We start from the raw sequence: 18444 nt of genomic DNA on the forward strand, positions 1-18444 counted from the left end.
GCACTGAAAATTCAATGGACAGTGGCTGACAAACCAGTCTCTGGTTTCACAGGCATCAGTTCCCCGCAGGGTTTCAGCAAATCTGTCTCAGCACATCCTAGGGATCATCTGAAAAGTGTGATTTGCAATGTGCTCACGTACTCCCAGAAAGTCCACCCCACATTAAGAGCGTCTGACGCAATCTCCAGGAGTCGTCACAGCAGCACTGCCCCCGTTTCATCCCTGGGGAAGAAGGTGTCTTTCAGTGAACATGCCTGAACACCTGTGAAAACTCCGCTCCAAGAATGTGACGGAGGCTTGAGATATGGGGCTGCGCCTTGAGCCATCCGTGGAGCACTAATCCAGGTGCAGTTCCCGCCTACAGTAACAAGCCGACAAAGCAGTGTCCCTGCCAAAATGCTGGGTGAAAATTAACTGTGGGGATGTGGATGATAGCTGGGAGAGCTGGTGAGAATGAGCTCTCATTTGAGTTCATTATGGCAACATCTATTCCCATGGCCAGTTTCCTTCATGCTTTGGCAACACTGTCTTCTGCAGGCACCTCTCTAACGGCTGGTGTCTGCAAACACCGTACAGCAAGTCCCACCAAGTTTCCAAATGGCCTTACCTCCTCCACACTGCACACTGCACCCTTCCCATCCGCTGTGCGTCCAGATGTACAAAGAATCCTGTTGCTTTTCTGGCTCGCTTCTGTTTTCAGCAGTATAGTTTACAGGAATGGTGTATTCATAATGAATTCCATAATTCTGGTCATGAAATAACAGCACCTGGTTCAGCAGGAAAAGAAAAGCTGTTACAACACACTGTGTACTGGGAAAGCCAACAGACTGCAGAGACAGTAATGCCGGAAATGCTGTCTCAGGCCAATATTTCTAAAATATAAGTACCTCGTGAAAGGCAACCCAATCTTTATCTAGAAACCTGAAATTACAGCAGTATTGGTAAAACACGGCATCTGCGGGAGCAATAACTGCTCATAATTTGTGAATATTTAAAACAGTCATGGAGATGTCTAACCCTGAAATTCGGTGCATAACTTTGTTTAAGTCTCAAATGCGAGCAGCAGGCCACTGGCTATCTAAAGAGAAATCGTAAGACAACCGTAAGCATTAAATCAGCAGTTTTCATACAACAACTATTTTAATGAGCATCCAGAGTTAAAAAATCACTCATCATACCTGTCCTACCCTTGTTTTCTAGAAAGCAAGTTGTCTGCAAGCCTCATGCAGAGACTCGGGCTTATGGTTGGGGACCTTTGTAGAGAATGGGGAAGTTCTGGGTTAACCCTGTGCTGTTTATGGATCGCGGTCCTGGGCAGCCTGCTCTACGCTACCCTGCGTGAGCAGGGGGTTTGGACAAGACAACCTCCATGGGTTCCTTTCAGCTTCACCCATCGCGTGATTCTGTGAGCTGCAGCATTTACTGCTGCATTTGAGTTGGACTGCAGCAGTCCATAGTTTGAAGGCAGAAATGTTTATTAACACATCTGAAGGAACAAGGTGATCCTTCTCAAAGTAAAAACAACTAATGCAAAAAAAAGTCACATGCCTCCTGGGACATGTGGCACTCAAAGTGAGAATGACAAGCTGCTGACAAGCTGTAGAGGCAGGATTTTTATTGTCTCAGAATACTGAGGCTGACAAGGAAGAGCCATATCACACAGCTGCTGGCAACATATATTATTTTCATACCCTGCATATTGCTAGAGGAAGGTGAAACCTGCTTCCAACAGCAGGCTTATTATTTCCCATGGAGTCACATGTGATGTCTCTAGTGTTATTACTCCAATACTCACTGACTCTTAAAAAAGGCAGAGGAACAGAGAAAAATGCTTAATTTTTCACGACAGGTAGATGACAATTCTGGTCCTGTTTTGATTTACATGTTGGGCTTCATTTGGCTCTCACTTTCACTGGCTTGAGTCAGAAGTGACTAGAAGACGCCCAATGGAGTACGAAGTCCATGGAATCTGAGTTACCACACTATTAACAAATGCCATAGAAATACTATTGTAATGCTGATGGTGTGGCTTTAGACTTACTTATACTTATTATCCCATAATCTCAGAAGCATTAGACAGGTGAATTCCGCTGGCTCTTGTCACCTACTGAAATAGGAGCAGCACCTTATCAAATAAGATATTTTAAGTACAGCTATCATAATTGAAGCAAGCAGCTGCCCAACTTAAAAAAGCAAATTTGCAAGTGCTATTTTCTCCCAACAATAATTGTTTCCCATTCAGATTGGCAGAAATCACTCCTACTTAGTCATTCATCTTACTAAAGCTGTCATAAGCTCATTTAACCAAAAAAAAAATAACCATATGTGCTGAAAGAAGGGGTCCAGCTTGCAGCCGCTGGCAACCTGGAGGTCTGTGCAGTGAAGACTGTGGGGCTACGCAAACTCAGTGCCCCTGAGTTGCTTTGCACAGTGCATAACCCCAGGCAGAAAAGCATCTTCCAGAAGACATGGGGAACAAAGATATGATTTTACTTCAGCTACAGAGGGAGCCTTACTACCAGAACTGAATATCAAGGTTGAAACTAGCCAACCATCATCGCAGTTTCAAAGATGAATGTTTTTTTTTTTAACTCAATTTGAAATACCAGGCAGTCAGAGGCAGAGAACGCAAGTCCTACTCTGGCTTTCTTTAAGTGCATGAGATGCAAACAGCTTGTTCTACAGAATTGATCAATCAGTCTTGTCTAAAGCATCTTTATGCTCTTGGAGTGTTTGGTTGTCCTCTGTTGCCAAGAGGTCTAGCACAGGCCTAGTTACACAAACATTAATTTCTCCAAGAAATATACTTACAGCAATGCACTTGGAGAAATGCCTCAAGTATTAAAAACCAGCTCCTAAAAAGAAATCCTTATTATCTCAATATGGGTGCAAGACTAGTGAATCTAAAGGCCCATATGAAACCAATTTCATGCAATTTCGTAGCCATATATAATTGGGGTGTGTGTGTATGTGTGCATAATTGGTTTCAAATGCAGGTCACAATGAACTGACTGAAGCTTCTGGCTCTTTGTCAGTCCAGTGTATTCCACCACTGTTTGAACAACAGTTTTCTATTTAGAGGTAACTGGTAACCATCCTGTCTTTCTTGTGTTGAAAGAATGAAACCCACTACCCTGTATCAAGGAAAAGATTAATATCTGATTTGAAGAAAAGACTTCACATGTGCTTTGTTTATGACTGGCAGTGATTTTAAGCCACATGGTTTTTTAATGGTCTGGTAACTTTTACTTTCCTCCTTTTTAATCATTTCAGGGGTGGAAGGTGAAGAAGGAAAATTTCCTCTGCTCATATCAGCTGAAAATGACAGTCTGTACCTGGAAAGGATACTCATGGAGAACCTCATAATCACTAGTTTCCTATGTTAGTTACTCCTTAATGAAGGGAAAATGAGTTCTTCTTTGAAAACAAAGCTCTACTGATGATGAAGTTCACAAAATGCTGGTACCAGATTTTACTGCAGTACACCTCAACCAAGTAAGGCCCTGGAAGGTTCCAAGAGCTGGCAAAGGAACCCTGCACAGCATCTTCACAAACGGTACCTGTGCAACTCCTTTTTCTTACATAAGGTTAGGAAGACCTTGGCAGTACAAGATACTTTGTCAGAGTCCTGGTTTCAGGACGGAAGACTTGTGTTAAGGCTAAAGTCAAGCAGAAGATGATTTTTCTGATGACGAAGGCGGCTCCTGTATACACCTCCCTTGTGTGGGCCGACCTTGAATTACGTGGCTGGGTCAGGAAGGTGCAGGTGTGCCCAAACCTGCACCACTGACTATTTCAGTAGTAAGCTCTTTGAATCCAGCTTTACACTGGTCTATATGTGAACCTGGTAAACTCACTCATCTGTCTGAGAAAGCAAAGACAAAACACCTCATGTTCCTATGCAGCATATTTTGACACAGAGAAAGTACTGACCAAGTGGAGTATTATTATTATTTTGTATGTGTGTGTGAAAAGTTCAAGTAACTTTTGAGCTTCTCAAACTGGGTCATGAAGTGTTGCACAACGAACACCAGCAAGCCAGAAAATTCAGGTGAGGAAAGGGAGAGACTTCTGATTTTTAGCAGTGCTTACAGATAGCCTTCAGTGAACAAGTGCGGTAAAAAGCCACAAGGAAAAGAAACAGCACACAGGAAAATGTAATTGGATAAAAAAGTTACAGGAAACAATGCATACATTAAAATACTCTATGTTTGTATGCAAACCTTGCTATAGAAACTGTAAAGCTTTCTATACACTTTCTACTAGTAACACATATACGAGACAGGTGTTATTACAGCTATTTTACAGATAGAAACGTTAAGGTTATCACCGACATTAAGGGACTGGCTCATGAGTCACCCCATCACCCATTAGTGACAGGACTGGGACCACAATCCTGTTCTTCTCACCCCTGTGGACTTCTCACTCATGTTCTCATACAGCAGCCATATGACTGTTTATAAAATGACATGCCGGGTTAACAGAAGGACTATGTTGAACATTAGGAAAACCTTTCAAGAACACCTTAAAATACATAAAATTGAAAAAAAAAATATAAACAAGGAACATTTCTGTGTGTAACTAAGTCACTACAGAGGGTCAAATTCACATGTGCCATCTGTACATGCCAAATCTGCATTTCTTCTGTTTGAGCAACAGTGTATTTAAATACAGAATACGTTCTGGCATAAGCTGAGAAGATCTTTTGGCAAATATCCTTTCATGTGTGTAAGCAGGTATGTCCGTGAAATAAAGCAAGCCCCTGGAAACCTACATCCTCTCGAATGGACCTGTCACATTTTCTGCGACACATTACAGGAGTGTCCTGTACTGGACACGAGTCTACTGGGACACTGCATGTTCTCCCAGAATAGAGCATCATTTATTTTTAAGTAGGGAGCCGGGTTTCTCCAGCCCTTGCAATGCCGCAACAGAATGCAAAGAGAGGCACTACAGCATACCTTTAAAAAACACTGGTGAGGAAGCAAACAATCAAAATTTAACTTTCAGCTAGAATATAAACCCTCTATGTTGCATCACTTAAGAAACACAAACAAAGGATATAAAGTTACCATCAAGTGCAGTGGTATTTTAGTTGGTCCTTTGGCAGAGATTTTCTCCCACAGACCCCTTCGCACGTACCGGACAGTAGTGCCTGCGATCTGAAACTCACCAGGAAGCTCAATTTTCCAGTCGCTGTTAATGGATCTCTTACTGGAATCTTTTAAAGCTGGAATGAATCAAACACCATGGAATGAAATGTAAGCAAATTTGTGATTACAATACAGACTATTGAGCTTCTGTCTCAGCCCATGTGAAGTACAAGAAGCAGTAGCCTTGTAACAGACATGAGTTTAAAAGAAAAAAAAGTATAATTATAGCTGACTTGTCATAATGTTTCTAACTTGGGCATATTCTGTATTTCAGTTGATGAAGGCATTTCTAATTATATTAACATTGCTATTAAGTAAAAATAATGTCATATAAACTGGTCTTGCCTCGGTTTTACTACTCAAAATTATTATGTTCTGCTTTCCAAATAAGCAACATTCTCCAGTTTCAAAACTTTGAGGCATTCTCTGTGCCATTCCACTGCCAGAAAATTTAAAGGGAAGAAAAAAAAAGAGTGTGCAGAAGGAGTAACAAAGGAAATAAAAGGAAGGAAAGGTAACTACCCACTGTCCTTGAAAAAATACTACTAATTTAGGACTAAATGGTAGAACTCTTCCACAGTTTGACCCAATTCAGGAGCGTGTCCAAAAACCACACATACTCATGGCATATTGTTGAATTCAGTTACATATACAACTCTGCTTTTGCAAAGGAAAACTTGCACAACTGAAATGCTTTTCTTTGATTTTCAGTGAAGAGAGATTTAATTTGCATTTAAAAGTAACACTAAAATACTACAGCGTTGTGCTAACAAGCAAGAACCACAAAGTAGAAGTGACCGACTAGGTAAGTGGAAAACTTACTAGCCCATTTTCCTTATTCAAGCTGAGCAGAGTGCAGGTTGTAAACAGAGAGCATAATTAGAGAACAATCAGACAGAGCCATAATTCTTCCCGGAATAATCTCAATATTATTTGTCAAAGGTTACACGGGAAACATGTAGGCATACATGTAAAATGAACATGCCTGGAATAGCTGGTATATTGGAAATTAACACTTAGATCACTGTAAGGATTATTCTCTGTTAATAGAGTTAATAGAGTGAGGATTATCTAACTATTTAGATTTTAATCTTAGAAAAATTGATAGTACCATAAATTCGGACACATATACCAAATTGGCAGACATGATGTAAGAATCTAATACCACAGAGCAGCTGCTTGACTATGAGCTGAAGATACTTCTGGTAAAACACTTATATACTTGCAGTGTTATACTCTTACAGCTATTAAAACTGGTAGTTGGAGTGAAATAGTATGAGAGCACCAGTGGCTGTAAACCGAAGTCTGGTTTGCAAGGCAAGCTCTGTATATTTTTATGTAGACTGCCCATCCTGAGACTGACTGAAGTCTGGCAAGAGTTGGGTTCAGAGATTCTCATTCAGACAGTATATAAGAAAACCTATTCTGATGGTCAAGCATTAACATAAAATTCATAGATCATTAATCTCTGAACTCTCTTCCAAATGTAGCAAGACAACTCTGCATTTCTTTTTAGTTTCCAAGCACAACTAGCTTTGAAACTGTATTTTCCTAAACTTTCCTTGAGAAAAAGATCAATCAAATCTCCGTGTTGCTACACACATGAAGATTTGCAAGTGCAAAATAAAACTGTTTCTGAGTTTGTGTGTGCTCCATAATGCAAACATTGAACAAGTTAACATTTAGCTGTCATAGCTGCAAAGAGAAGTCAAGTTACAAAGTCAAGACTGGTCAGTGGACCGAATGTGAACGTGGCAGATGAACTTAATAACCCCTTGTGCTCAAGCCTGGAGGGCAGACTATTCCAACCTGCAAGCACTAGCTACAGGCATAATTTAGAACGGCCCGTAGGTCGTTCTAAATTACTCCAGAAGCTTTTTTGCCAGTTAAAAAAATGGATAGGCATTATAAAGCTCCAGCATCAGAAATAAGCAGAGCTTATGGTCAGGATACTTCCTGATGCCTTCTTTGCTCTCAAAAGGCAGAAGCAGGTGAGATACGATCTACCCCTAGGTTTGATGGAAACCAGACCACAAATAAAAAACATCATCAGGCAAGGAACAGCATGCCACAGCCACCCTCCTTTCAGAGTCCGTGAGCTGGCCAGACATGCATAAGGTCAGATACTGTAGGATCACATCCATCCTGTCAGGAAATGCCTCTATGCATCAGTAAGGACAACGAAGAAAGCGCTACTGCGGAAGGAAGCCCTGTAAGATGAATACTGAGAAGAAAAGATACTTGGAGTAACATGTCCTTTCTTCCAGCATAACCTATTCCATCAGCATCACGGATATCCTTCAAACACTGAAAGACAACTCCAGCCATAAGGACATCACATTACTGTTGACTTGTCAGTGCAAGCTGATTTAGGGATTTATGTGTTTCCTACACTAGAACGGAAACACAGTTATTCAGATGTCTGTGTGATGCATTGAGGGAAGAGAAAATTGGCAGACCCTGTTCTAACAGAGAGAAAGTTCCAGGCTCCTTTGTGGAGATCCATGCACCATGATCAAATTTGTTCTGACATCAGACAGACAGAATAGCCTGTGTGTTACTGGGCATCCTTAGTTCAAGGTTAACTGTGTCTTTTGGCTAAGCCTTTAACAAGATGTTTTCTTAACCTCCAGCTTTTCATGCCTATTTTATTCTCTTCCAGTAAAAAACACAACCTTGGCTTTCACTTAACTAAGTGTGTTGCAAGAAGGTAAGAGGAGCTGATTTAAAGCCTTTTCAAGTTAATAGGAAAATCTCCCATTGTCATCTCTTTGGATCAAGTCCCCATAGCCAGCAAAGCCTTCCAGGTGTGCTTAGGCTATATATAATTGCCTACTATGCTTAGGAGACAAGGAACTGAACTTCTTGTCAACTGCACAACACAGCTGACTTACCAGTTGGGTCTAATTTACTGTGGGAGGGTTTGTAGCGATACTGGGCTATTCTACAGAGACTTTCCCTTTATTCTAGTTGGCCATGTCTAACACCTTTTATAGAGCTATTACAATGAAAATTCCCTCAAGAAATGAGGGGCCAAGCTCATCCCTTCCTCAAATGAGGTTTAAGAGGAAGGAAATCCCTGTTAGATTTCTCTTTAGGGGGTTTCCTGAAAAGCTGTTCTTTGGCTCAACAGGACGAGTGCCTGGCTCCACAGATTCCAGAGGGTCTGCTGAAGGTAAGAGGAGATACCTGAAGTGATTCCAGCCCAGGGCACCATCTCACAGTGGAAACTTATTTTTAGACTATTTCACGTACAGTGCACAGACATGTTCCCAGGCAGCTGGGAACCTCTATGTTGTTAAAATGGTCCCTAGCATACTTCATGGCCCAGGTCATTTTGAATTCTCCCAAACAACTCCCAGCATGGCTCAGGACCCAGGACTTTCCAGGGTCCCTTCCCAATAAGCAGTATGGAGGCAGCCCCCCTTCACTGGGGGCTGAGAGTCCATACACAAGTTGCTCCATGACCATTGGCCTCAGTGCCCAGGGGTATTTCAGGGCACATTCAATTTACCAACTGAGCACCATTTGTAGTGTCTAACCTCTGGGGAAGTCTGGAGCAGGTGGAGGTTGCAATGTCCTCTGCGTATGTGTGTGCCTTTCTGAGGGTCTGCAACCTGGGGAGTTACTGGAGAAAGGTGGAACATCCTTCTGCCCTGCTGCACACAACCTTCCTGACAGCTCTCATGGTCCCATTAGAGGCTCCAAAATCCGGGTGAAGGGAAACTGCGGGTATGGTATCCCCAGGAGGAGTGGGATGTGGGGGGGGGGGAATGTTTTCTCTGAGGGAAGTTCTCTTTGGCACACAGACTAGGGGTATGATGATGTCCTGGTATTTGCGTGCTACAGCAATATAACTGTCTGCAACTTGCTTCTCTTCCTGCTTTGTTTCTCGATCTACAAAGTACCTTCTGCAGACTTCAGACAGAATTCTGAAGCAGGATTGCTTTCCTCTGCCAAAGCCTAGTGGCTTCCAGGCAGATCAAAGCAGCCATCACACTGGCCTTGAGGAGCTGTGAACATGACTAATCAAAACTGTGGATGAGATAAAACTATCTCCATGCACTATGGCTGACTAGTAAAGATATCACAGCACACGCTCAAAACAGCCTATAAGAGCTTGAATGACTACAACTGTGCTTTGCTTCCAGCTCATCAGCAAAGGAAGATAGCTCGCTGATGAAAGCCCAAATGTTTAATCTTTGTGGACCTCTTTTCTGGGAAAGGTTTGATTTTGATTGCTGCAGGCACTGCTCCCTTAGTGACTGAGGAGATGGAGAGTTTGGAAACACCCCTGTTCCCAAAGGTGCTGCTTGAGGATTTCAGGAATTATACTGGAGACTCAGCAGAGTATTTGGGCCAAACTGTTTTCGCCAATGTTTGTCTTCATTGCACACAAGTGCCTCATCAGTAGGGATCAATGCTGCAGCTATAACCCCCCCATGTCTCTTAGACACAGGGTACTGCTCGTTCTCCAATGGCTTTTGTCACACCCAACTCTTGCAGGCCTGGCTCTGCCTAGCCCCAGAGGTGACCGTACTAAATTGAGTGGGGTGAATTGTGCCTTTTGCTCTTATTGAATGCTGTGCTTTTCATCCAAGCATTGCAGAAGCGCTTTGCAAGACAGCAAGTATCTTTACTGCCATTTTAGAGACTAGGCAAAGCATGCAACAAAGAACACTTTCCCAACCTCCCTGAGCGCTCAGTGGCAGGAGCTGAGGAGAGCAGGATATACGCAGTCTTCTCTGACAAAACTTGTCTGACCGTGGTGGAAAAGCCCAAACAGGAAAGGAGTTGTGAGCCCTTTTTGCCAAACAGTCCTCGCTGATTTAAGCTAGCACCCACAGGATTTATTCTGCCTTGGACAGCTGGCTGCAGTTCTCCTGGGACCCTATGCCTTAAACAGGGTACCAAAGCACAGCTCTTTCTCTTCTCCCCACTGGGTGCATTTAGGCAGTAGCAAGAATCCACTGTTACATCTCTAAGCTTTTTCTGGCTCAAAGTTGTACAGTAGAAGAGCAAAAGAAAAACGAACCCCAGCAACAACCCGTAACTTCTTTTTTTTTGTTGGCTGGAAGACAGGAACTGACCAATCTATTTCTAAACCTGGCATCTAGTCAGATCTTTATTTCCACCTTGGGTCCCTCCAGCTTGCTTCCCAGCCTGCGGACACAAACTGCCGAGGCATTTCCTGTTCAAGGTGGTTTTTAAGCGTTACAGCCAGCCAAGGCAGCCAGCGTGGGTTGCCTGTAGGTAGAGGGAAATTCTTCAGGCACTGCTCCCAGCACATGGAATAATGATTCCAAATTACGCTGGGCTCATTTCCAAGGTGCTGTACCCGGTTCTGAGTGGAAATAGGACCGCATTGGACTCAACTTTGTCAGTGTAATTGAAATAGAAAATCCTTCCATACTCAGACCTAGATTTACAATGCATTACGAAGCCTATGAGAATGATTGGATTTTGTTTTCTTGGTTATCTTTTTTGTCCTATTGGAACACTCCTGCTGCTATTCTTCAGCTTAGGTTAGCAAGGCATTGGGTATCTTTTCTTTGTGCCCAGTGTTCCTTGAAAGAGAAAACCCTGGAAAGCTTAGAGAGATTCTTCTGGCTCCTGACCATGAACCAAAGAGCTAAAAGCATTCAGAAGCTTTCAAATAGCCAGATTTTTATCTACCTTTATGTGATGTACACAGGGCTAAGTCCTGCTCTCAAGTATACACAATCCTAATCTTCACCACCCAGTGGGGCAATATCTGCTTTAGTCAAGGTTATGTGGTCACAAGGAAGGGCAGTCGCTAGCTCCACCTAAGACACTCAGTGCTGCAGCTATCTGCCAAAGCCCAAGCCCCGGACAAAAACCTTGTGCAAATCCCACCAAGACAAACAAAAAGGCTGACTTCCAGAAGGCAGAGTATTTGCAAAACCCAAGGAAACACTGGCTCTCATTGTTCCACCAGTGCTTTGCTATGTCAAGCATCTTACGTGTAGGCGTAATCCTCTCCCAGCAAGCTGGCTGCAGCATTAGTGGAAATACTAGCAGTAGTGATACGTGCTTCCTACCAAGAAGTGGCACAAATGCCAATGCTTTTGACCTAAGGGCAGCTGAATGACGTGATTTTCCCTCTTTTTTCCCCCTGAATCCAGAATGAAAAACAGAGAACAAATGCATCTTTCCCAGTGATGTTGCCAACTTTGGTAGTATCTCAAGACAGAAAACCAATGGCACTAGACCTGAAATCCTAAGACACAATCACTATGTAAATGTTTACAGCAGCATCCTATATCCCAGTACTGGATATTAGCGTCTCCTTTTGGCTGCGGAGATGGAGGATTATAAGCGAAAGACGCAGAAATCAGAAACCAAGGGTCCTAGTCTGAGCTTTGCTACTGACGCCCTGCATAGCCATGAGCAAGTTGCAACACCTCTGTTCCCCCTTCCGCAAAACAGAGAGCAGTAAGCTCCGTAATCCTCTCAGAGTTCCTACCACAGCCTTGATATATCTCTGGAAGCAATTCCATCTTTCAGAGTGCTTTTCTATCCTAAAACCTTGCAGTGTCTCTGCTCTGAGAAGCTCACTTTGAGAAGCAGAACATGCACAAGTGAAAACAGTACCTAATAATTCCCAGACTAAGGGACAGCTGGAACACACAACCACTGCAATGAGAATATCAGCATGTGGAAGGGCTGAAACACTGTTTGATATGGAAGGACAAAAATCATGTGTTAATGAGCTCATCAACAGCAAGAAGCACTTAGGTTTGACAATGCAGGGACCTATAAGCTGCAAAAGTTCACTGAACAAAGGAGGAAGTTTGGGATTTTCTCTTATCCTTTCCTTTTCCCACACAGCATAAAGAACTTAAGAGAGACAGAAGAATTTCCCCTTTTATGTGTGGCCATATGGCTCTGAGTGTGCCTAGGATGTTTCAGTGTGCTGGGTGTCCTTTTGGGCTTTGGACAATTTTCCGTCAACTCCTCGCTCTGCCACAGGCTTCCTGTGTGAATTCAGGGCAATGGGGCATTAGCATTTCCATGACCTGGTCTCCCTAGAAGTAGATGGGAGATAAAGCCCTTCATCTATTGCACAGTAATGACACGAAAAGAAACACCCCTAACATCGGAGAGAAGAGGCAGAGGACCAGACTGACAGATGCCTGTTGTAGCTGACTGGCTGCATTTTACAAATACCCTTCCAATCTTTAATCTAAGCGATTAGCAACTGGACAACAAATTTGTTGACAGACTCTGCCCTACAACAACGTCGCATAAAATTCTGACCCATCACCCATGCCTAAAACTTTGTGTCCAACAGGGAAAAGAGGAGAGGAAGCCTGTTCCCCTCCATAGGAATGCAGAAGCAGAAATGAGAAGAGGATTAAACAAATCATTTGGCCTGAGAACATAGAGGCAAGGAGACTAGAGGCTGCAGCTAGCCCACCTCAGAGTGCAGGATCAGGTCTTGGATACAGCATCAACTGAAAACCCGCTGCTGCAGGAAACGGTGCAGGCAACCTCATGGTCAGGTTATTGAAGGATATCAGCTGCCCTGCCCTGACTCTGCTCCAGTCTGAGCTGGGCGCCTTTCTATCTGTATCTCTACCATTCCTTTCTCTAAAGGCACTGTTCTCTTTCCCACTCCCTCCCAAAGTGTTGTGTGCTCCTGGCAGCTGTGTTCAACCCAGTGCCAAGTTCTGTTTAGGAACTCTTCTGTCTATATAAAAGTATTCTCTGGTCCTTTCAGGTTGCACAGGGCCTGTAAGCGTCACACACTATCACATCAAGCAAACATCATGAAACGAAGCCATGAAAGCGGAGAGAGATTGCAGCAAGAATGAAATCAACAGCCACGTCCTGGCAACAACAAACCCGTCATCTTACAGGTCATTTAGAGAAGGGTCATTTTAACAGAAAACAGAGCTGAGTTTTGAATAAAAACATTTTTTCTTTTGTCTTCTTACCCAGAAAACTGTGAGCAGGTTTATCCTCAACCACTCTGATCCGCCGAGCACCTGCAGGGATCACAGCTGCTTCGATGTAACCTATGGCAACAAAAGAGCAGATGGATGAGAGCATGCCACAGCCAGCCAGAGGCATCCATCGTTCAGTATCTCACCATGAAAAAACCAACTCCTGCCCAGGTCGGGGAACGGGTGGGAAACACTTCAAATGAGACCCCTGCGTTGGCAGCCAAGTTTCACTGCTGTGACATGCATGGTTATGACTAACGTTTCAGCCTGAGAAGAGGGAGAGAAATGCACGCGTGCTGCTTTATTGTGACTGAAGGCTTGTGCTTGGGCCTAATTAGATTTGCTCCCTTCGAATCACCCTGGCTCTCCCGCGGTACTGGCAGGGACACATGAGGACTGTTCCTGAGCTGATGCAAAGCGTCACTGTCAGGAGCACATCACAGAGCAGACATCTGTGACTTGAAATGAAGTTTCCAATAGATGCTCCTGCTTTCCCCTCCGAAAAAAACACTGCTCGAGGCTGTGATCAGTATCAGAAAGGACTCAGTTCCACAAAACATTTTGACAATGCTAAAAGTAAACAGTGGGAATTAGTGTGACAACTGGGGGAAAAAAATTTGTTTTCACTTACACTTCAGCTTTATATAAAAATTCTGGAGGATATAATGGAAACGGTTTCCTTGCATCGAGCTGCTAAACAGAATCCCACAGCTCAGATTTAATGCAACGACAGAGCTGAAGGTTTCTCAAGGACTGACCACCAGTCACCTCTGAATGCTGCCAGCAGATGCACATGCCAAATTAGACAATCTGAGCATCTGATATGGTAGGGTTTTACAGCACCCCATCATATTTTTATAGAATTCTTTTGGTTTTTACCTTTCTGAAACTCTCTTGGCCTTTTCATGCTTCCTTCAACAACCAGCCATATGACACAATTATACCAGTTTTGACTAACAGAATAACAGTAAGAATAATTAGGAGCTACAAGGAAATGTAGCCTATTTTACCCCACCACAGAGCCATGTAGAGTTACAGACTTGTTCCATGGGGTGGAAGTGGTGCCTTTAAACTATAAAGCTGAGGAACATTAGGGCCCATTTCAAAGGTCTGGGAGCCAGGCAGAGTTTTTCCACTGGCTTCATTGGACTCTGAATCAGATCCCTGTGAATGACACTAATCTCATCACAACCATGACTTGATTCCTTCTAATTGGCCACCCAGTTTACTTTGCAGCGTATAACTTGGCACCTCTTTGGGTTATTGCTCTCCCCTTTCTTTTAGACGTTAAGTAGCTTATCCTGTATGTTCCCTCATCCCTTTTTTTGCTTTAAAGGGCTGTGTGAAACTGTTCTGTGTCAGCCCTGCCTTTATAGATCTCAAGGGCAGTCTAGAGCAATGTGTTGGAGAAGCACTGGCATGAGTAACAGTGACTCCTATAGCATTCAGCAATGTTTGGGGAGCTATTTTAGGGGTAAGTGCAGCTGAATGGCTGTGCTTCTGTTACACTGATACGGGCGGCCTCAAAGGAGGATGCTGACAGCCTCACGCATCTTGGGACTAAGTGATTCTGTTACCACTATGACATGGAGTGAGACAGATGGGGATCTGGGGTCTCAGATGGTGGATTCATTTCTACCTGTCTGAACCAGCAGAGTGCCCAGCCCCTTGGTTGTGCTATGAATGTGCTTGAGCTCTTGGGTTTCATGAGGTGCACTGGGTGGACAGCTGATCGACGCTAGACACACTCCCTCTTTCCCTGATCATTGTATCTGAATGACACTTTCCATCTGATCCTTCAGCTCAGTTCTTTTTGCACTTGTTCCTCCTTACTTACTTCTCCCTTACTCAGGATATCTCAGAAACAGTCGTCATCACTCGCAGGAAAAACAGAAAGAGGGAGAGCAGAGCTGCAAACCATGTCTGTGTACAGAAGCCAGAGCAGTGGCTCTCCCATCTGCTATTATAGAGTGGGTTTCACTGGGAAAAATCATTACTTCCAGGGTCAATTTTTTAAGGCAATACTGAAATCTGTTATGAAATCAAAGCAAACACATGTTGAATTTTATTCTAGACATTGCCAGGAGTTGTTTTTTCATCAGCTGAGACACCAAATTACAGTCAAAACAGAGTGTTTCAGAAGTCAAACATCCTCACTGCACCCCATGCATCCGCACATAAACCCGACCGACAATTACCACCAGACATGAGCACACAGCAAAGGTGTGATTAATGACCGTCCGTCATGGGGAAATAGGCCCTATGACACACCTGAACACCCCTGTTAGGAAGCCAGTTTGGAACATGCCCAAGTTTCAGGCAATTTAATGTACCTGCTGGGGGAGTATTTACTTATTTAATTTTTTAAATCACATGCCAGATACAAATGCCCAGGGCTAAATCCTGGAGGGGCTGGATACAAAGGTATATGAATTTAGTGGAAAGCCAGTCAGTAACTTCAGTGAACTTTGGATCCGTCCCCTGACCTAGCAGCAGCCAGGAGTGTGTCACACTGCTTTAGAGGTGAGCGAGCTGCGGAGCCATGCTTGTGCCATAAATAGGCTCTCATTTCATCACTGTGCCATGAGAGAAACACCACGTGGAAAAGTTGACTTTTATGTTACTTTTTACAATGGTAAATAGTGGAGTGTAAGCTATTAATAACGTATTAGTTCTGGAGACTGTTTAGTTTGGTCTTATACCAGATTTTTCTCCTCATGTAATTTCTAATCCTGATTGATGGCTTTGGGGGGTTGTATTTACAGCTCCTGAATAAGAAGAAACATACCGTGCTAACTCACTGAGATCACGTGGCACAAACCCGACTGCTGACCTTCACTCTTTTGCTAGTGAACTGCGAACCACTTTGCAGTTATATGGATCTGACCTGTCCTTTCTCTTGGGCATGTCCCACCAGGAGTGTCTTGAGACTCTCATTCATTATTTCCAGCAATATTGTGTGAGTTAGTGGTCAAAACCCTTGCAAACAGGCTATATAACATCCATGCAAATTTGCCACAGGTACAAACTCAGATCGCTACCACCACTCCAGTCTGGTCCTTAGAGCTAATGTGAAGCTTCTGGTCACAGAATATTCCTGATCTTTGAGATAACTGCACCAGAAAACACCTCCATTGTTTTCCAGGCACATTTTATTAAGCAAACTGTAACTGCAGATTGCCAGAAAGATTATCAAGTGTCAGCTAGTAAGACCAAAAAAAGTCTCAGAGTTGGCCCTGAGTCAAGGACTCTCAAAGATCTGTTAGGTCTTAGGATAATTGTCTGCAATGCAGGGGTTTGCAGGTTGGGCTTAAAGTTCTGCTTTAAATGAGGAACTGGTTAAAGACTGATGAGATTTGGCAACTGTCAGGCAGTATTTCTAGTAATTTCACCCATAAATCAGCCTGTTAAGATGGAGCTTTGAAAGTACAACAGGAGAACTTCATTATTTGATAATTTATAGTGCTGTGTGTAGTATACTCCACCTTGGGAACAGTTACTTTGGCACGCACCAATCTTTCTGGATAATTTGCATTACATCAGTGTCTCAGGAATGTAAGACTGTGATTGAAGCAAATCCTAGATACAAATTATATGGTGTAACTCGTATTAGGAGAGACACCAGAACAAAGAGGTGGCTTTGTCATCAAGGAGATTAATATGTGAACAGTGGCTACTGTATCTTCATTTAAATGCTGGAGAGATTTGCAAGAGGAAAGCAGCTCACACAGGAAAATCCATTGTTAGCCATTGTTATTATTCCCAGAAAGAACAGAAAGTTTAGTGTGAACTTCAGAATGTCACTGATTTGCTACAAAACTATTCTCCTGGTTCACATTGCAATGAAAGATGGACTCCGAGGTAAAGGAAAAATTATCCCATGGCTGAAAGTACTGAACTCTGGGCACCATACCTTCACATCTTATCCCTGTACACACGTGAAAATTAGGTGTGCGAAAGTCAACAGTGCTCATCCCGTTATCAAACTCCCCAAAAGTGCTTTGAACAAAGATCTGAAGGCAGAAGCCAAGGAAATCAGACTGCCCTGCCTACCTGCTGGCCACGGCCAGCACAGCTTCCTTAATATTTTAAGGATAAATACCAGCTGGGCATCTCAGTTTCCATGACCCTTCCCACCTTGCACCTTTTGCTGAGTGCTAGTTGTTGCAATGGAGTGGAAATATGTCCAGTGGTAACTAGATGTCCATTTTCTGAATAGTTGTGATGATTCTCACTTGCTATTAGCTTGAGAGTAATTCCTCCATCGGCACCTGTCCGCTTCCAGCCATGGGATAGCTCATTGGAGGAAAATCATTTCACTGGGGAGCCATGGATAGATTTCAAAGCCTCCTACTATTGCTGTGAAGTTGGTTGCCGGGATTTCTAACTTGCACATTCTGCTTAAACCCTTATAAGACATCCCAGAGTTAGCCCTAGGGCTCTATTTTCATTTAGATGTACACCCTATTGACAGAAAAAGAGTTTCTTGTGTTGGCTAAAGATGCTCCTAGCCAGCACTACGGCACCACTGTTCAAATATCCTTTCTTTCTTTTAAATACGTGCTGGACAAGTAACGTACACAATAAAAAGCCTGCTTTTTCACCATCTTAAAAAGAAAAATTGCTAGCAAAGATATGTTCTTCATTTCCCAAAATGATAGTCACAACAACTGGCATATCTCACCTTATTATGTTCTGCCATTAAAAAAATCCAAATATCTGTGGTCCTTCTTTTGGATCACAAGCAAAGGGCAGCAATGAAAATCTTGACAGGGCTGAGAAAAATCAAGAGAGACAGATGCAGGGCTCATTCTCAGTGCAGGTCTCTGAGCATTACAGGCATAGCCTTGGAGTCTGGACAGAAGAAGTTAGTGATAAATCAGCTACCCAACAGATACAAGCCAAAGAGCTGTCCTTTATTTCTAGGCCCCCTGTACAGTGGCAGGGAGATGGAGATGGACTTCAGAACAAGTCCGTGTTTATTATTGAAAAATTATTTTGTAGAAATAGGTACAGAGCATGCTGCCAGTCAAAAGTAAACCTCAGTCTAACCAGTGCATTCAGCTGGCCTACTGACGGCAGCCAGCCGCACACAAGTGTATGCGGTTTAGCATCACAAATAAAGGCCTTTGGCCTCCTCCCCAAAAGAGAAATGGAATCCATTTACAGCTGCATCACCCTGGATCGCAGGTGGCAAGATCTGAACTGCTGGACCTCCTATGAGGCACTTTGAATGTTCCAACATCACTCCCCACCTGAGTGGCAGAATCTCATCTGTGACATTAAGGTTGGAAAAAAAAGAAATAGGCCTGGTTCTTTTT

General features: G+C 43.2%; 1 protein-coding gene across 2 annotated transcripts in view; it reads right to left on the bottom strand.

The window, feature by feature from the left end:
• The window catches only part of ADAMTS17 (ADAM metallopeptidase with thrombospondin type 1 motif 17), a 198066-nt gene that overhangs the window by 43496 nt on the left and 136126 nt on the right, over window positions 1–18444 (bottom strand). For both annotated transcript variants that reach the window (XM_087744635.1, XM_087744634.1), the window contains 3 exons: window positions 13115–13195; window positions 5073–5230; window positions 608–767 (listed from right to left, as the gene is read on the bottom strand). In XM_087744635.1, coding sequence (XP_087600761.1) covers window positions 608–767; window positions 5073–5230; window positions 13115–13195 — 399 coding nt within the window. The remainder of the gene's footprint in view (window positions 1–607; window positions 768–5072; window positions 5231–13114; window positions 13196–18444) is intronic.

The sequence above is a fragment of the Nipponia nippon genome, unplaced genomic scaffold (genome assembly GCF_047370975.1).
Source record: "Nipponia nippon isolate SJK-2023a ecotype South Korea unplaced genomic scaffold, ASM4737097v1 scaffold_9, whole genome shotgun sequence".
Taxonomy (NCBI): Eukaryota; Metazoa; Chordata; class Aves; order Pelecaniformes; family Threskiornithidae; genus Nipponia; species Nipponia nippon.